This window comes from Phaseolus vulgaris, chromosome 6, assembly GCF_051622355.1.
Source record: "Phaseolus vulgaris cultivar YP4 chromosome 6, ASM5162235v1, whole genome shotgun sequence".
Classification (NCBI taxonomy): Eukaryota; Viridiplantae; Streptophyta; class Magnoliopsida; order Fabales; family Fabaceae; genus Phaseolus; species Phaseolus vulgaris.
The window spans coordinates 10,015,696-10,036,820 of record NC_143503.1 but is presented as its reverse complement, the minus strand read 5'-3'; the positions used below and the strand labels follow the sequence as shown (position 1 = coordinate 10,036,820).

The window sequence follows — 21,125 nt, the reverse complement described above, 5'->3', positions numbered from 1 at the left end:
CCTGAAAAACTCATCTGAATTCAAAGCAGAAGTTATTATGTTTTTAGCAATGCAATCAAATTTGGCCTTCTGGCTTTCAGAATCAGTCCATTGAGACCAAGGCTTTTCAATGGAGGATCCATCTTTTTCAAATTTTGGGACAAAAGGACCATTTTCAATTGCATCCCAAATACCTTTGTCAAGTGATTCCACAAAGATTTTCATTCTGACTTTCCAAAATTAGTAGTTCAAACCACAAAATAGAGGTGCTCTGTTGATTGAAGCACATTCCCCAAAAGGTAGTCTATCAACCATTAAAAAACAGTTTTAGGATCACACTTGAATAAATTTAAAGAACCAAGCTCTTGATTCCAATTGTTAGAATGTATGTCTTTAAACTAAAGGGGGGTTGAATGGTTTAAAGAGGGTTTTCGCAAACTTTTAAGTCAAGAATGAAATTACTTCGAGAAACAATTGATAAAGAAATCAGTTTGCCAAAACACAAAGCAAAACGCACAGCACCAGAAAAACAATCGGTTGTTTCGCAGAAACAATCGGTTGTTTATACCAGTTCACAAATATCAAAACTGAATTTAAAGAGATTAAGGATAGAGAGAATGCACATAGAGGTTTATACTGGTTCACTCTAAACCCAGAGCTACATCCAGTCTTCCCAGAAACCACTGGGAATCCACTAAGTAATCAACCCTAGATTACTTAAAACAAAACCAAAGAAGTGACCTTGATCCCCTCAAGACACACACTTCCTTTGGTCTAGCACAACACTAAGAATGCTGATCTGGATCCCCTCAAGAACACACAACACTTCTCAACAATACACAAAAAGTTTCTTTCAAAAGATACAAAGGATTACACTTGTTACAGAACAAATCTAAAATCAATACAATATGAAAATCCTATCTTACACTCTTTGATCAATGCAATCTCTAAGCAATTCTCAACTTTTCAAAATCTCAAATTAGTTGAAAAACTCAAATCTGTTTTTCAGTATTTAAAACAAAGTTGTTTGTTGCATAATCTTAAGAAACTATTAATTGCATTTAAAGATTGGTCAAAGCATTAAAAACTGGAGCGTAAACAGTTAGAAAATCATTTAATGCTCAGTCAAAGCACAAAACAGTTTTCTGTTATGGTCCCAAAACAAACAATCGGTTGTTTCCATGATTCAATCGGTTGTTTTGGTTTTGATAGCAAGTCAATCATTGAAAACAGTTTTCAACCTTTCTAAAAACACCTAAGTATAAAACAATCGGTTGTTTTGACAAAACAACAGGTTGTTTTTCACTTAGTTTGAAAAACATTTTTCATTTAAAATGATTGAGAATGGTTATGCTTTGGATTCAATCAAGAGTGGGTTATACATAAATTCTACCCCAGATCCTATCTAAAAGACAACTCAGCAACAACAAGCACATCCAGCCTTTCATCAACCTTCAAAGGGTTTGGATTCTTCAAAGCTTGAACACACTTGGTTCAACAGTAAGGAGGGGGTTTTAACTGTGAACTAGGTCGTTCCTCCTTGGCGCTCTTGCTCGAAAGGGGGGGTGTTCTCTACGAACCTACCTTTCCACTTACGAGGCCTCTAACGCAAGGGGAACAAACCCTCGACTGACCTCGGCTTCGCTCAAGGGCGCGGAGGATTTATCTAGTGAATTATTTTGTTCAACCTTGGCGCTTTCACTCGAGAGGGGAGGTGTTCTCTCATGAACCTACCTCTCCACTCATAAGACTTCTAACGCAAGGAAAACAAGTCCTTAACTGACCTCAGTTTCGCTCAAGGGCGAGGAGGATTTAACTAGCGATCTATTTCGTTCAACCTTGGCGCTTTCACTCAAGAGGGGAGGTGTTCTCTCATGAACCTACCTCTCCGCTCACAAGACTTCCAACACAAGGAAAACAAGTCCTTAACTGACCTTAGCTTCGCTCAAGGACGAGGAGGATTTAACTGGCGAACTATTTCGTTCAACCTTGGCGCTTTCACTCGAGAGGGGAGGTGTTCTCTCATGAACCTACCTCTCCGCTCACAAGACTTCTAACGCAAGGAAAATAAGTCCTTAACTGACCTTAGCTTCGCTCAAGGGTGAGGATGATTTAACTGGTGAACTATTTCGTTCAACCTTTGCGCTTTCACTCGAGAGGGAAGGTGTTCTCTCATGAACCTACCTCTCCGCTCACAAGACTTCTAACACAAGGTAAACAATTCCTTAACTAACCTCAGCTTCGCTCGAGGGTGAGGAGGATTTATCTGGTGAACTATTTCGTTCAACCTTGGCGTTCTCACTTGAGAGGGGAGAAGTTCTCTACGAACCTGCCTTTCCACTCACAAGACCTCTAACGCAAGGAAAACAAGTTCTTAACTGACCTCAGCTTGGGCGAGGAGGATTTATCTGGTGAACTATTTCTTTCAAGCTTGGCGTTCTCACTCGAAGGGGGAGGCGGTCTCTATGAACCTGCCTTTCCACTCACGAGACCTCTAACGCAAGGAAAACAAGTTCTTAATTGCATTGTACAAAACTCGAGAAAATATTTCAATCGAAATTTATTGGGTGACCTCATTAAAAAACATGAAATTAAACTTGAGGCTTGGCGCGTTCCTCGTCCGAGGAATGGCTTCATCGTCTTGAATTTTTCAGCCGATAAGTTTTGTCACTCAACACTTCTATGAAGCTGTATGGTACAAAAGTTTGGTGTTATATTGCCTTTTACCGTCGAGTTACGGTAGTACATAATCATTTGTGATTCTCGACACATGAGTTCTAGAAAATTTGTCAAAGTTGATCTTTGTTGCATGTTGTAGATCGTGAACTAGTACACCAGGTAAGTTCCCAGAAAAGAGAGGTGGGTCACCAATGGACGCGCTTAAATACCAAGTATTTCCTCGCCAGAACTTTCCAAAACATGTACTCACCCTTCAAAATCTCACTCTCCTATCCTCTTCCTTTTAAAAACAAATCCAGAGCCCGTGAACTTCTCTTGGAATGTTAAACAAACAAACTTTGATTGTTTTTATTTTTTTATTAGCAGAAATAAATAAAAAGCAGAAGCCACCAAATTTGCTTTTGAAAAACCTAACACCTTGTTGCCTCTACCCACGACAGCACAGGTATTAGCCACGTTTTCCGCAGTTGAAGGTTGACGTAATCAAACGGCTCTTTACTTATAAAACTAGAATAAGAACATGTGATAATTGAGCTTAATTATAGTTCAATTAACGTATATTAACAGTGTACACATTTTAAAATTACTATCAGATCAAAAACTATTTTAGAAATAAATTTTAAAATAATTATTATAAAATAAGAAACAAAAAAGCTCTTAGATTGGTATCTGACAAAGATGATAATGAGGGGCGTAAGTTTTGAGTTTTATAATAGTTGAGGCATAGGTATTAAAATATTACCAAGAATCAAATGAAAATCACGTTCAAAATTATACTCTGGCACTTAATTCAACCAGAATATATGGAAATATGAATTCATTGAATAATAGAAAACGAGTACTATTAAAAAAGAGGTGAATATTCCTATGATGGGAGAGTTATTATACAAATTCCGAAACCTTATTTTTTATGATTAAAGATATGAATAATAATCATAGAATCGTTATTCTTTGTTAATTTATTATGATTATTATTATATCAAATATATATAGAAGACGAGTATATGATTAAAATTTATCTTTTGTATATTTATCAACCATTTTATTATTGGTAATTTATTTATAAAATATTATATTTTAAATATATTGAATAATTATTGTATGATGTGCTATAAGTGCACAAATTTCCTATATTAAATGATTGAAAGTTAAAATTATAATTGTTTATGTTCTTACAAGGTTAAATATGTCCTATCAGTATTTTATGTTTTTGTCCACTCAGTCTCGTTTACTCTTGTTCTGTTTTAGTATGGTGAGAATACTTGTAAAGACACTTTGATGTTCATGTCAGATATGATTATATTTACAATTTTCATTTTCTGGTTGTATTAAGATTAATACTAAACAGACTTCCAGCGGTTCTCCAAATTTTCATCATGTGCTAGGATTTTTAGTTATTGTATGGGAGAGTTTATTTCTCTGTTTTTCTTGGGGTTCAGACTCCTTTAATAGTTGACATTAGGGGTGTTATTCTTGCCCTTGAAAAGGAACAAAATAAGGGGTATAAATGCACTTTGTACCAGTCGAGACCGGATGGTTCCGAGGTGTTTCATTACTCGGTACTGATCGACCGACATGTTTAAAATGTATTAAGATTAAAGGATGGTTAACTAGGTTAAGCTGTACGGAAAAGTGTGATTATGTATTAATATTCATTCTTGTCTAGAATTTTCGAAAATCTTTCATTAAACAATTCACCCCCCCTCTTGTTTAAAGGCCTATAATTGTAACAATTTTCACCAAGGATAGGAAATGAGGAGTACTAGTGTAAGCTTTTAGAGCACTGGGGATGTACTCTTTTGTTAACAAGTAGGAGGTGTCAAAAACAACCTTCAGGCTCGTCAGGAACTCGCAAATTCCTTGATCTTTTGACGACAAATCTTCCCGGCGTCGAGCACTCTGGAATTTAGGTTCGGGGGTCCAGTAAAGGGGAAATCCGTCCAGTAGGGTCGGATCTCCTGTTGAAGCTCGAACTTTAACAAATTTTCCTTTAAAAATTTTATAAGAAGATTGTAAGAGGGTGAGCAAAGCTCTTCCAGGGGCACTGTTCAGAGATACCTACAGTTTACCGCTCGTGTGTTTAGCCTCGAAGAAATAAATAAAAACTTCAACAGATGGTGAGATACTGAGCTGTGAGCACAAAATGATAAAAGCACGAATAAATGCCCACCTATTAGGGTGTAACTAGGCAGGGGAAACATTGAGCTCGGTTAATAGCTCTTTTTAAAAAATGGATAGAGGGAGACGCAAGAGAACCTTTTTGAAAAGTGTGGCATAAAAGAAACAAAATGGACCACCAGGGTCTGATGACTTGTCACAGCAGATGGGTTCACCCTCCCTACACTCTACGGTTTTGACATTACCCTTATATCTTTTACTCATGTTACACTCGTTCTCTCTTAACTCTTTAAGACGTAAATGGGTGATGTAATAAGAGAACTCTTTTAGAAGCTCTTTTTTGGTCAAGATGCAAGATGCAAGCACAGTTCAGGTCAAGCAGAAAAGATGAAATCATAGTTCAAGAAATGCAATCAGTAAGATGAGTAAATATATGGAAATAGAGATTAGTGGAGAAAATATCTGGTATGATGATGCAGGGTAATAGTTTGATAGGAGAGGAAGTGCGAAAGAAGTTTTGGTGTAAGAGAGGTTTTGAGAGCACCAAAGTTCTAGAGAGAAGAAAGATTGTGTAACAAGTAAGTGAGGAAGAAATCAGTTTTTAATTATTTGAAAAAAGGAGTTGAAGCGGCAGTGCTTCCTAGCCGTTGATGCGCATGCCACGTGGATGTCTCAGATTTAGTGTGGTGAGATGTCTCGTCAGGAAACGCTTCGGTAACCGTGCGTCACCTACCATTTGCGAAAACATCACGTTAGTTGCCAACGCTAGAAAGACTCTTCGCCTTGCCAAGCTCGGCTCAAGCCTGGGAGGCTGTGGATTGGCTAGGAGTGCTCGGGACCTCGGTCCAAGCTTTTAGGTCAGCTCGGTTTTTGGGCCAGAATGAGACCAAAGGGTGGGCCATGAGCTCGACCCAGATGCTGGAAGACAACTCGAAAAAGATAATTAAAATAGAAGGAATATTTTGATTGTTTATAATACAAACACTAATTAAATACCAATAAAAATTGTTGAGAATAGAGTAGTTAGTACCTAAGAATAAAAGTGCATGTGAACAAAATATTTTATTGTTGTTAAGCACCCGAAAATAAAGGTGCATGTAAGCAATATGTTTTTCTCTTATGATTATATGTTTTCTGTTGATATTATATTCTCCTCGTTGAAATCTTGCTCTGTTGAGGTTGGAGAAAACCGTTGAAGAGATATCTATAAAAGGTTCTTGAGACCCCTAGTTGTAAAGACCGGGAAAAGTAGTTTTAGAGTAGAAGTGGTATAATTAAAATGATACCTGAATATTTTATTATTAAATTTAAAAGAGCATATGATGAGAATCAAAATGATGTTATCAATAGAAGAAATGGACAAGGGCCAAAGCATTTAAAGTTCTTCTTATTAGTCTTTGCAAAAGATGAGGTCCAAACCCAAAGCCCAAGCCCAAGAAAGCCCAAGTCCAAACCACGAGGGCCAAGGCCAAACATTAAATAAAAGAGCATCATTTGAATTACTTTTGTATAGTTGTAAGAGGTATGAATATTAAATAAAGAGTGTGAATAGTTAGGGGGGTGTAGACGCATTTTAGGAGGTGCTGAAAATAGGAAATGAGTCACACTTACTTCATGACTAGATGGCACCAATTTGCATTTGAATTTGGAGGGAACTTTGAGTTTCATTTGTGTTTCATTTCAGCCCTCTTCTATTACAAATAGAGAGGTTGGGCTCTTGTAAATTCAGATTTGGATAATTGATATAGAGAAATCTACTCATTTTGAGAGAGCCTTTTGTGATATTTTGATCTCCTTAGCATAGTCTCATCTTGTGCTTTTGGAGAGCTTCAAGTGGCGGCTTCCTTCACTCATCTTGGGACTCCATCACCAAGTGGCGTGATCATTCTCCTAATCCATTCCAGCCGGACTTCAACCATCTAAGTTCCATTCCTTTTCATCTCCTTTGTTGTTTTCATTCGGTAGTTTCAGCTTTTATGTCTTGTTCATCAATTTGTACCGTTTAGTTTGGTTCTTGTGTTGTTCTTGAGTTTCTAATCGGTTCATTGTGTTCTTTGGATGATTTTAATCAGTAGATATGTTTCCTCTTTCAATTCTGTCCAACTTTAGTTAATTACATATTTCAATTGTGTTTCTATTTGTGTTCTTGATTTGTTCTTGTTTTCCTTTCAATTTCGCCAAGTGTTTGTGAAAAGAACATGGCACTCATTGTTCAATGAGTTTGGCTTCTCTCTTGGATGGCGTTATCCTCCATTAAGATGACCTTAAGCCTCCTTAAAGTGTTGTTTCTTGTTAAGTGTCTATCCAACTCATATCATGTGGTATCTAGAGCTCTGTTTGAGTGCAAAAAAATTTTGAGTTGCTGGACACTTTGATTCTGTTTTGTGTTAGTGATTTTGCTTTTTGTGTTTTTTGAGTATTTCTTGCTGTTTTAATTGGTACAATTCATTGTGCTTGAGTCATTTTAATTTTTGAATCCCTACTTGTTTTGTCTAGTCATGTTTTTTCCTATAATGTCATCAATTCTTTGTAGTACTTTTCTTGCTATCTTTGGTTGATTGCTTTTATTTGAGTACAAATTTTGGTTTCTATTTTTCTTGATCCTTTGGTGCATTTTCTTTTTAGATTTGAGTTCATGCTTGTGTATTAGATCTATACAAGTTCTTATACATCATTTCTATTGTGTCTTTGTAGTTTCTTTAATTTTGTTTTTCATTCCAGTATAGGTTCCTCTGTTTTTCATAAAAGCGTGCTGACTGTTTGGTTTATCAAAATTTATGTGCTTACTGGAAAATTCTGAAATTCTTGATTTTAGTCGTTTGAAGTGTTATAAAAGCATAGAAAAAATAAGTACTTCAAAATTCAAAGTACAAAAAAAATGATAAATGAAATACGTACAGTGTGTAAAATTCTGATGCTGGAAAACGGTGATTCGACAGTAATTTTCGAAAATTTATCACAATTAATTGGCTTACTGTTTTTAGTGATTCCAGTGCCAATTTTTAGATAACATCTTGAATTTCCAGTGGTTAAAATTTCACATTCCAGTTCGCTTTCTACAGTTACAGTTAAATCTTTAAAGTCACGCACAGTTTTAACAAAAAAATTTCATGTAGCATTGTTTTTGTTTTCTTCATCTATTCTAGTACTATTCCTTAGGACTCCTTTGTGTGCTAGCCTTTCATTGTGTGCTAGCCTTTCATTGTGTGCCTTACTTTTCTTGCTTGTCTTTTAATTCATATTCTTTTCCAGTTTTGTCATATCTTACATTCTGTTTTGGTTTAGCTTTTCTTGCTTATATCTTTTCTTGATTGTCTTCTTGTTTCCTCTAAGTTTTGTGGTGATTTGTTCTTAAGTGAGTGTGGTTTGCTTTGACATTTTTCATTTGAAGCTCATCCAATCCACAAGAGAGGCTTGGTTAAGGAAATAACACTTTTCTTGGAGTGGTTTGAGTACATTCTTTTGGCCTTTTCCAGCAAGCTACATTTTGCTTTATTTTGCTAACAAGTTTCCTTAATTGTTTGTTTCTATTTTTGTGCCTTTTATGATCATGGATAATTTTTCTAGTGGAGAATCCTCCAAACCTTGCTCACCTCAAAAGGCAGCTCTCTTTAAAGATTTAAAGAATGTTAGACAATCAAATGCACAATATCTTGATGTGATAAGACAAATGGAGGCAAGGCTCCAAAGCTTGGAGAAAACCCGTGAAGAATTTCATCACAACCGGGAGAGAAGACATCATCATCATCATCGACATTCTTCAAGGATTTCTCACTTTTCTCATGGATATCATGAAGACAATGAACGGCGAAGGCACCATCATCATGAAGAGAGGCGCCAACATGTGGTTGGCCCTTATTCACCTATTGTAAAACTACCTAGCTTTAGTGGTGAGAGTGATCCTAATGTGTACTTAGGGTGGGAGGCCAAGGTTGAGCAAATATTTTATGTAAATGGGGTTATAGATGATCATAAGGTTAGATTAGCATCCTTAGAATTCTTAGACTATGCCATGCAATGGTGGCATCAAACTCTCTTGGACATTGACCTACACAAGAGACCGCCCGTGGTCTCTTGGGACGATTTCAAAGCTTGTCTGCACGCTAGATTCGTTCCTCCACACTTTAGGAAAGACCTATTGATGAAACTCCAAAGGTTTCATCAAGGCACGCTAAGTGTGGATGATTATTTTAAATAACTCAACACGCTTTTAATTAGAGTTAATATGGATGAGAGTGAGGAAGCTAAAATAGCTCGATTTGTTAGTGGCCTACGAAGGGACATTCAAGATGTGGTAGAGCTACAAGAATATTCTTCATTACAAAATGTAGTTCACCTTGCTAGTAAAATTGAAAATCAAATTGCAAGGAAAAATGCTTTAAAAAATTATTCTAAAGATAGCTACTACCACTCTTCTTGGAAAAATAAAAATAGCTCTTTTTCAAATCTCCCTTCTAAGGACTCTACTTTCAAACCTAGAGATTCTAAGCCTTCCACTTCCACTTCTAGACCTAAATCACCAACTAAATCATCTAGTATGAAGTGTTTTAAATGCTTAAGCTATGGACATATTGCTTCTAATTTCCCTTCTAAACTAAATATGTATATGCATGATGGGGTAGTGGTTAGTGAGCATGAGTTCGAAAACTCTAGACATTCCTCACCTTCTAGGTCCCCAAGTGAGAATGAGAGTGAAAGCCCACATGAGGGTGACCTATTGGTAATAAGACGTATGCTTGGACAAGTTTTAAAACCCTTTGATGAAAGTCAAAGAGAAAATATCTTTCATTCAAGATGTCTTATTAATGATAGGGTATGCTCTTTAATTGTGGATGGGGGGAGTTGTGCTAATGTGGCAAGCACAAGAGTGGTAGACAAGCTTGGATTATCTACCATCTCTCATGTCAAGCCCTACAAATTACAATGGTTAAGTGAGGTAGGTGAGATTATTGTTAACAAGCAAGTCCTCCTTACATTTTCTATTGGTAAATATAAAGATGAGGTCATGTGTGATGTTGTCCCAATGGAAGCCACACATATTCTTTTAGGTAGGCCATGGCAATTTGATAGAAAAGTTTTTCATGATGGCTTTACCAACAAAATTTCTTTTAACTTCCATGGGCACAAAGTCATTCTTAAGTCTCTCTTTCCAAAGGAAGTACAGGAGGACCAAGTTAAAATGAGAGAAAAGAGAGAGAAAGAAAATGATAAAAAAAGTTCCAAGAGAAGCCTTCTCATGTCCACACAACAAGTTAAAAAGGTAATAGTTACTCAAAAGCCTATTTTTTAGCTATTCCTAGGACTATTGAATATGAGTCGGCTAAGGATATTCCCACATGTTTGGACAATTTGGTAAAGGAATATGAAGATGTGTTTCAAGATCCTCCTAAAGGCTTACCACCTCTAAGAGGGATTGAACACCAAATAGACTTCATGCCCAGGGTTTCTTTACCAAATCGCCCTACATATAGGACCAATCCACAAGAGGTTCATGAGGACCAAATAAAAATGAAAATTAAAAGAGAAAATGAAAAAGCAAATGAAGTACATGATAAACCGAGTCATGATACCTTCTCAACTAAATCAATTTTGTTGACTCGTGCTACACCTACAAGGTATCCTTCTTCTTTGTCTTTTTCATTACCCAAGGTTCCTACTTATACACCATATTGGATAAAGAATGTTAAGGATGATTTTTTCATACCTTCTAGTTTTCCAAATAATATCATTTCTAAACAATCTTTTCCAACATGGTTTGTGTATAGAACATCTTTTTCTGAACTCCCAACATTTCAAAGTACTAAGTCATGTTTGCCTATTTCTTCTTGTATTGTCTTATCTAATTGCAAACTGACTTTGTTTTATGCAGGAGTACTGAATTCGTGGACAAATTCTCTCCAACTTGGGGAGTATGATGAGAATCAAAAAGATGTTATCAATAGAAGAAATGGACAAGGGCCAAAGCATTTAAAGTTCTTCTTATTAGTCTTTGTAAAAGATGAGGCCCAAGCCCAAAGCCCAAGCCCAAGAAAGCCCAAGTCCAAACCACGAGGGGCAAGGCCAAACATTAAATAAAAGAGCATCATTTGAATTACTTTTGTATAGTTGTAAGAGGTATGAATATTAAATAAAGAGTGTGAATAGTTAGGGGGTGTAGACGCATTTTAGGAGGTGCTGAAAATAGGAAAGGAGTCACACTTACTTCATGACTAGGTGGCACCAATTTGCATTTGAATTTGGAGGGAACTTTGAGTTTCATTTGTGTTTCATTTTAGTCCTCTTCTATTATAAATAGAGAGGTTGGGCTCTTGTAAATTCAGATTTGGATAATTGATATAGAGAAACTCTACTCATTTTGAGAGAGCCTTTTGTGAGATTTTGATCTCCTTAGCATAGTCTCATCTTGTGAGCTTTTGGAGAGCTTCAAGTGGCGGCTTCCTTCACTCATCTTAGGACTCCATCACCAAGTGGCGTTATCATTCTCCTAATCCATTCCAGCCGGACTTCAACCATCTAAGTTCCATTCCTTTTCATCTCATTTGCTGTTTTCATTCGCTAGTTTCAGCTATTATATCTTGTTCATCAATTTGTATAGTTTAGTTTGGTTTTTCTGTTGTTCTTGAGTTTCTAATCAGTTCATTGTGTTCTTTGGATGATTTTAATCGGTAGATATGTTTCCTCTTTCAATTCTGTCCAGTTTTAGTTAATTACATATTTCAATTGTGTTTCTATTTGTGTTCTTGATTTGTTCTTGTTTTCCTTTCAATTCCGCCAAGTGTTTGTAAAAAGGACATGGCACTCATTGTTCAATGAGTTTGGCTTCTCTCTTGGATGGCATTATCCTCCATTGAGATGACCTTAAGCCTCCTTAAAGTGTTGTTTCTTATTAAGTGTCTATCCAACTCATATCAGCATATAAATATAAATTCAGTTATTCAGGTTTCATTTTAAAAGAACCATCATCTTTCTAAAAACTACATTTTCTTTTCCTATGCCTTCTCTATAAGATTTTGAACTCCTCGCTCATCAGTTTGATGATTGGAGTACACTATTAGACTCCTGGCAGCGAAGACTACAAGACTGCTCGATCAGAATCCCTGATAGAGTAAGTTCATTTTTGTTTCCTTTTTCCTTTTTTCTAAAATTATGACCTCCTCGCATATCAGTTTGATGATCGGAGTCTGTCCCGACCAGTCCTCGATCATCGATTCTAGTGACTGACCTCAGACATCGTACACCAGTGCCTGATAGTGGAAGTGGGCCATGTAAGGTGGGCCCCAGTCGCACCTATCAGGGATTGGTCAGTCTTCGGACATCGGTACCATAGACCTCGACGTCAGAAGGAGGGATTGGACCTCACCAACAGAGGGAGAGATCAGACGTTGACGGTCTGAACATTTGTATTGGGCAATGTAAGGTGGGCCCTAGAATTATACTAAGTTATCAGTTAAAAAATCAGATATGAGGGAAGCCTAAGTCATTAGGGATCCATGCATGTGGTGTGTATAGTGCATACAGGCGCGACATGGGAAAGTAATCCTTGGAGGCGCTAAGGCCCATTAGGGTTAGGGTTTCCAAGAAAATCTGCATGCATGGCACGTGAATACTTAGGGCACCCGCAGAAACAGATGGCGCTAGAGATTAGGTGCACAAGTTGGTACCCAGGCGGCCACTCTGTTAGTCGTTGCACTCCAGTTAAGGGAAGTTCTATGTGCCAGATACGCTAAGATTATGTAAATAGCGGCGCAAGGACGTTCCCCAAGGAACCCTAGACAAGGATAACAACACAAAGGTAAATCCTAGTTTCAACCTATATAAAGGGTGCTAAGAACCCTAGCAAGGTACACAATTTCTAAGACTGAAACTACTTTATACACTTGATGTTTCTTTGCCCTTATACTGACTTGAGCGTTGGAGTGCAAACGGCCGTCAAGGCACCCTTTGTCTTTGCAGGTGAGAGATTCTCTGATCAAGGAAGAATGATTCTCAAGCGGAGATAGGAGGGCGAAAGGCTGTCGTTCGAGTCAATCGACGAAGCGAGTCAACCGGTGAGAACATTGAACTCTACAAGATTGGCCGATCAGAATCTTAGATGGAGTAAGTTCTATTGGCTCATTTTCCTTTGAGTTAGTTTTGATCTTGTTAGGGTTGCCTTTAGTTTAAGCATGCATGTGATGCTTTTATCTTTAGAAACAAACTCTGTTAGCTCAAGGTCCTAGTGGTATGGTTAGTTTTTTTATGAGGACTCTATGGTGCAGGTTAGGCTACCCTTGAGCTTTTGGTAGTTTGGAGCTCTTAGGGAGCATCTGCTCAAGTTCAGGTAAGGGAAGCTAGTCTTATTCTTTTCTATAGAACCCTAGGTTAGAAGATCTGGATGTGGGGGTGATGTGGTCACCAATTCCAATTTTTACTTACATGATTGTCTCTTTTGAAGAGTAAAGTAATATATTGACTGAAGTGGTTGATTTTGAATATTTTATATTGATTTCAAGGTTTATAAGTTGTTGAAAGTGTTTGTGATTGATAATTGAAAGTGTTTAAATGATAATATAAATGAGTTGAACAATTTTTTGAATATTTTGTTAAATTACTTAAATGAGATGTTTGATGAGAAGTGGTTGTTTGATTTTAGATGATGATTGATTTTAGATGATGATTGATTTAGAGAGCATATATTTGGAACTTAGTTATGTGTTTAAGTGAATTTTGAGATATATTTGGATTATTTAGAAAGTTTAAAATATGATGTGATTGAATGGTGCATTGATGTAGATGAAAGCGTGATAAACACAAAGTATTTTCAGGAAAGGAAATACCGTGTTGAGATTGTTATTAGGGTGTATTGATTTGTGAGTGTTCTATGAATGGGACAATCCTAACTCTACTGATATAATGGAATCATATAGATGAAGTTATTCAGTTGGTGAGAGTTGAAGGAGGTTCATTTGGCTAATTCTGAGGGTTGAAAGAACTTAATAGAGCAAATCAAATAGATTTATCCTATCATATGAGATGATGAGATATTAAGATTGATTATGCGCATGACTGTGTGGATTCACAGTGAGTAGTATGACAGGTGCAGGTCTTTGGATGCTAATTTTAATACACGTGTCTTTCGGAACTAGAGTCGAGTTTTTGAGTATGCGAGTCAGTACAAATCTGATAGGAATAATATGGATGATAAAGGTGTGAAACACTTGATGACTATGTGCAAATTATGAGAATTTGATGAATTATGTGTGTTTTTAAAAATGAACTTTATATTAGAATTCTAAAAAATAGCTAGCTTACCATGTGCTTTGTTTTGTATTTGTTTTCTTTAAATTTGTGATGATCGTGTTAATTTACACAGGAGCAGATGAAGTTGCAGGTGATAAAGCTCCTCAGTGAGCAGTCGGAGGAACAAATATTTTATTTTGAATGTTTTATTCATAGAATTTTGTGTATATATTAAATTCCTATGTAGAGGGATATCTTTTTGAGATAAAAATATGAGAAAATAGTATATGTTTAGATATTGCATGCATAATATATTAGTAAATATGGGTAAAAAAAATAATAGGATGTTACACTAGTAAAAGTAAGTTGTTTCTGAATACTTGAGACTGAAACCGAATATTTATTTTGTATACTCTCACTCACTTATCGTCGGAGTGTGATCAACAAGATAGAGATCCCTTTATCTCAGTGGAGCATTAAGTACCTCGAGAACAATAATAATAATAATATATAATAATATTATTGAGATAAATATCATTGAAATTATCATCGAATTTTACTAATAGGTAATTAAAGAAGTTATAAAATTCTTAATTTGTATTATTCGTTCATAAAATTTTATCTGTAAGTATATTTTATTGAATATAAATCTGTAAATAATAATTCATAAATAATATTAAATTGCCAAACAATTCTACAAATTGTGTAAGACAAACATATAAAAAATATCTACAAAATATATATATATATATATATATATACATATATATTAATAAAATTGTTTATAAACAGAAATTGTTTTTATAAATAAAATTTTCCAATGCTACTTTTTCAAAATCAGTCCACTGAACTAGTAAATACTGTATGTTTGCTTTGTCCCCTCAATCATGCGTAAAATAACCAGCACTATATTATGAAAATCATTCCAACTTAGACCGATTTGCTTTGCTTACTAGTTTTTGATAAAAAAAATCTTTTTTAGTTCAATAATTATACATTAAAAGAATAAGGTGCACGCGGTACTGGAAGATCAATATAATAATCAAAATAACAAGAGCACGATGTGAAATTTCAAAGGTCCTTTTCTCTGTGTGTCTATTATATATGTGTCTACCTAGGTAGTGGTGACACCATCCAAGCACAACCTATTCTTTTATTAATAATTCTATATCTTTCAGTTCCTTTTTCTTCACCAATAGGTTCTTCTGGTAGCTGAGACCTTGGTGGTACTGGTAAGGTTTTGTGTTTGCGTGGTGAGAATAATGGGGTTGAAAGCAGTTTTGGTTTGGTGCATATGGTTGGGGCTGATACAATATTCAGTTGGAGGAAGGGTGAGGCACTACAGGTTTGATGTGGAGTACATGATGAGAAAGCCAGATTGTTTGGAACACGTTGTGATGGGAATCAATGGGCAGTTTCCAGGGCCAACTATTAGGGCTGAAGTTGGTGACACTCTTCACATTGCTCTCACCAACAAGCTTTTCACTGAGGGAACTGTTATTCACTGGCATGGAATCAGACAGGTTCTTTTCTTTTCTTTTCTTTTTTACTCTCTTTTATGCATCATAATCTCAACAAATCTCAAACTTATGGCCTTTAACTATGCCTTGTTCTCAACAAAACTGGCTTATTAATTCTAGATTTTGGTTATGCAGGTTGGAACTCCTTGGGCAGATGGAACTGCTGCTATCTCACAGTGTGCTATAAATCCAGGAGAAACTTTTCACTACAGGTTTATAGTTGACAGGGTAATTACATTTCTGCCCTCTTATTTTTTATTTTTCAGTTAAATATATCTAATTGAAACTTTAAATCACCTGTGTATTTATATTAAGAAAACTATTAATATAATTTTTTATTAATATTTTTTATTTACATCATAAATAAAACTTCAATATAAACAATATTATAATCTTATAACAATAGTTTAAATTAAAGAAGAAAATCAACTTCACTAAAGAAACATATTTAACTCTTTCCTTTTCAAGTTTAAAGTGAAGAAAGTCTGCACTTCAAATTTTCTTATATAAGTGTTTGTGTTATTAAGTAAAGTTTTGACTTTCTAGACCAAAAAAATGTGTAGTTTGGTGAGAAAACTCCACAAAAAATAAGAAATGAAATTTTTCATTAATTACAAGAAAGTGGGTGGGGTATTATATATATATATATATATATATATATATATATATATATATATATAATTAGAAGTGGTTTTGGAATTTTTGAGGTAGAAATAGATACATATTATCAATAAAGAATCTATAAAATCACTTTTAACTTTGTGTGGGAATGGAGATCCTATAATCCTTTTCACTTGAATCAAGCATCTTTCATTTTCATTTTCAGTTATATAGAAAATTACATTTTGATTGATGCCCTCCATGTCCATTTTTTTTTTATATTCTTTGGTTCAAAAGAAGGGAGAAAATGTTTTAAAATTTAATATGAAGACAGAAAGTGTTTTAAAATTTAATCTGAAGACAGACATTTTTTAAGAATTTAATATGAAGAGAGAAAAAATTATTTAAAAAGTTGTGTTTTTTTTTCTTACTTTCTAGTTCTTAAATAACTAAAAATATACATCTCTTTCTATCTAAAGTATTAGAGCCATCACATTTAAAAGTATTATTCGTTTTGTCTCTGGTAGGAATCTTCACATGGTAGATCATGGAAGGCACTTATGAGTTAAGAGAGAAGAATTTTATAAATTATCTTTCACTTTCATTTTTAAATTATATGAAACATTATTGGTGTATGAAGGATATTTTGTTTTGGTTTGTGGTTTAAGCAAAGAACAAAACATGTGTGTTGTAATGATTAATTGTAATTATATGGTGCAGCCTGGAACGTATTTCTACCATGGACACTATGGTATGCAAAGATCAGCAGGGTTGTATGGTTCACTGATAGTAGATTTGCCAAAGGGACAAAACGAACCGTTTCACTATGATGATGAGTTCAACCTTCTTCTAAGTGATTTGTGGCACACCAGCTCACATGAACAAGAAGTTGGTCTCTCTTCCCTACCATTCAAATGGATTGGTGAACCTCAGGTAATAACTTTATTAAATTAACCTAATATCAAACCTTTTCCTTTTATATTGCTACGTATTTTAGCTTATTAAAAAAAAACTTAAATTTTAAGAAAATTCAAAATTAACCTATTCATTCTTTTACTGAGTAATGTAATTAAGATTATTTTCATAACTAGCATAAAATTTAGTCACTATAAACACCTTTTCACATGGAACATAGAAATGAAATTAGTACATTGGAAGGTAACAATTCCAGGTAGAAATAATATCAAATTCCATAAAGTAACCTTAAAAAACCTGCATCAGTACATGTGCCCCATCTGAGGAAAGTGGTGTTGGACTTTTATATTTGGCATCATTGAAATATTCAATCTGATATTTCTTGCTTTTCTTTTACCCTCTCTCTCTAACAAGAAAATCAATTCTTTAATCAAAACAATCGTTTCATTAATTAAAGTGAAATATGAACAGAAGGAGATAGACTTTTTTTTGAAATTTCAGATCAAGTACAATAATTTGAGTAATTGTTATATTCAAAGAATAAAATTAACTCAAACTTGTTGTCATAAATCATTACACTTTTGACATTTTTAATTGAATTTTACTAAATCTGTTAGAAGAAAGGTATGGGTGCCTTTTGGATACCATCAAAAAATGAGTATTTTATTATTATTTTATATAGTAATAATAAAGCTGTAAAATTTCAATAATTGAGGTTTCTAAGCTCACTAGTTTAACAAACCACTTATAAAAAGATACTTACAAATCACTTCAAAACCTTCTTTGATCATTGATACATGACAAAGTTTCACATCCTAATCCACTAAATACCTCTTACTATTAAAAAAAACCCTTTTATTTGTAGAAAATGCATTATCTATTTTGAGAATATTTCTACTTATTGTATCTTATTTGTAGGAATATATGTGTTGTAATTAGTAAAATATAATAATGTCACCCTTTTTCTTACCTTTTATACATGGACTTTGTAGAGTCTGTTGATCAATGGAAGGGGACAATTCAATTGTTCTCTGGCAGCTAAATTCATTAACACCACTTTACCCGAGTGCCAATTCAGAGGTGGTGAAGAATGTGCACCTCAAATTCTTCATGTAGAGCCAAACAAGACCTACAGGATCAGAATTTCCAGCACCACTTCCTTGGCTTCACTCAACTTAGCCATTTCGGTGAGTTCCATTTTACCCTATATTTTCTTTATAAATAAAATACTTTGCAAAGGTTCACTTTTATAATATTTCAAAAAAATGTATATTTAACTATGCATAAGTTAATTCTAATTTAGGAAGAAGTTTATTTCATTTTTTTTTTTTTTTTTTTATATTTATCACTTTCGTCAGATCCCACAGCTTTTGTCTCTTTAAGCATGCCTTTGTAAAAGTGGCATCATTCTCTGAAGTGTATTCTTGATCATTAGGTGTGTGACTGGTTAGTATGAGACATTTTCTTTTATTTCATGTATACCATTTGAAGTAGTAAAAAATAAAAAATGTTTTTTTAATTTTTTTAAGAATCGAATAAGTTTTTCTTCTTTGTATATTTTTAAAAAAAAAATTAAGGATTGAATATGTTTTCTTCTTTGTATTTTTTTTTTAATTTTAGACTTCCTCGTATTTGTAATAAGAAAATTATTAAAATAAATTTTTTCTAATTTTTTTTATGTTGTAAACATATTTTAAATATAAATTAGGATGTTAAAATACTGATAGTAAAAGTCTAAAATTTAGATTAGTGACAAAAACTAATTTTATATTATATTCTGGCCTAAATGAGAAACATATTTTTTTTTTTAAAACATTAAAGTACTTTAAAAGTGACGACAACAGAGGAAACACGCCTTATCAAGGGAAGTGACATTGTTACATTGACGCTTATATAGGTGCCTCTAGACGATGTACTTTTTATAGACATTTGTCTCTTATAGACTATACTTCTCTCTTCGTCTCTGTTATATATACAGCTGAGATCTACCTCTGTAATTAATGGAGTTCAATACAATCTTTCTTTCTTCTTCTTCTCTGAATGTTACACAGTAGAGGCAATTATTTGTTCTTCAAATAATGGAGTGAGTTGGAAATTAGAAATTAATGCATGCGTGAGTGGGACTCCCTGAGTTGTGTTGTGGTACCCTGAAACACTCTGGATAAAGACAATGATGTGTTCTTAGGAAAATAAAAGGCAAAAATATATATCAGTAAGATTCCACGGGTTTGGTTTGGCGGGACCTGGGACATCGTGAAAGTTATGGCCACTGATTCGGAGAATATTATCATGGCATTAGAGTAACTAATTTGACATAATTGAGTGCATATTTTAATGTGTGTATATATTTCTAATTTTGGGGGGTGTACAAACAGATATAGAACAAAAAAAGAAATGAAAACAATGGAAGAGTATCTATGCAGCAAGTGATGAGAAAAAAAGGAAATGTTTCTTTTATTAAATTGAAAGTGTGCCTGATTCACCCTGTGTCAATACTCCAGACAAATTAGGTATTGTATGGGTAAAACAATTTCACTTTATTATTCTACTAGTGTGTCACAAATGACAGAACTATAGATTCATTTTCATGCATCAACTAACACTATCATGTAACTTTGTATATGTGATGCAGAATCACAAACTTATTGTGGTGGAAGCTGATGGAAACTACGTTACACCATTTGTGGTTGATGATATGGATATTTATTCTGGTGAAAGCTACTCAGTTCTCCTTCGCACAGATCAAGATCCAAAGAAAAACTATTGGCTTTCAATTGGAGTTAGAGGAAGAAAACCTAACACGCCACAAGGTCTAACCATTCTAAACTACAAGACAATTTCTGCCTCAGTTTTTCCAACTTCTCCACCACCCCTCACACCCCTTTGGAATGATTTTGAACGTAGCAAAGCATTCACCAAGAAAATCATTGCCAAGATGGGAACCCCACAACCTCCAAAACGTTCTGATCGTACAATTTTTCTCCTCAACACCCAAAACCGTGTTGCTGGATTCACAAAATGGGCTATTAACAATGTGTCCCTAACATTGCCAGCAACCCCTTACTTGGGCTCCATCAAGTTCAAACTAAACAATGCTTTTGATCAAACACCTCCACCTGTTACCTTCCCTCAAGACTATGACATTTTCAACCCTCCTGTGAACCCTAATTCAACCATTGGCAATGGGGTGTACAAGTTCAACCTTAACGAGGTTGTTGATGTGATATTGCAAAATGCAAATCAATTGAGTGGAAATGGTAGTGAGATTCACCCTTGGCACTTGCATGGACATGACTTTTGGGTTTTGGGGTATGGAGAAGGCAAATTCAAACAAGGTGATGAGAAGAAATTCAACTTGACACATGCACCATTGAGGAACACAGCAGTGATATTTCCATATGGTTGGACTGCATTAAGGTTTAAGGCAGATAATCCAGGAGTTTGGGCCTTCCATTGCCACATTGAACCACATTTGCACATGGGAATGGGTGTGATTTTTGCTGAGGGTGTCCACAAAGTTGGAAAAATTCCAAGGGAAGCACTAAATTGTGGGCTTGTTGGGAAGAAGCTAGTAGAAAATGGACACTACTGAAACTAGTTTATCCAATGTAATATTTGAATGATGAATTAATAACATGTTTTAGTTCAGCATGCCCATTCCGTCCGCACTGCTCATTCAAAAAGCTGTTCTATATAAATCATTTTCCTGTTATTATGTTTGCAAACTCCTCATTATATGGACTATAATATGCCTCATGCAGAGCTATGTTGTTTTTTTTATCAGTCAAAAAATAATAAATATGAATCACTTTAGGAGTGATCCAACCTTTATACATACTCATATTACAACAATACCAACCGAAGATCCTTACAAAACTAAAAACAACAATTAACCTAGCCAAAGGAAGAAACCTTGCATAAGCTCACTTAATAAAAAACATAAAGGCCACAGGATAAATGCACCACTCAGAATAAGTAAAGCGAGCAGAAAAAAATTTAGATGTTACCCAAGACCAAACCTTTAATTGAACTAAGGTAAACATTTCCGAATGATCAATCACTCCACTTCTGAAAATATGAATATTCCTGTGCTTC

General features: G+C 34.8%; 1 protein-coding gene across 1 annotated transcript; it reads left to right on the top strand.

Moving 5' to 3' along the window:
* Nucleotides 1-14,828: 14,828 nt before the first annotated feature.
* On the top strand, nt 14,829-20,685 carry LOC137830989 (L-ascorbate oxidase). The gene is made up of 5 exons (XM_068638443.2): nt 14,829-15,518; nt 15,651-15,743; nt 16,836-17,048; nt 18,023-18,217; nt 19,663-20,685. Exons 1-5 carry the CDS (start codon nt 15,258-15,260, stop codon nt 20,620-20,622), a joined length of 1,722 nt encoding a protein of 573 aa, XP_068494544.1. The 5' UTR covers nt 14,829-15,257; the 3' UTR covers nt 20,623-20,685.
* Nucleotides 20,686-21,125: the final 440 nt, after the last annotated feature.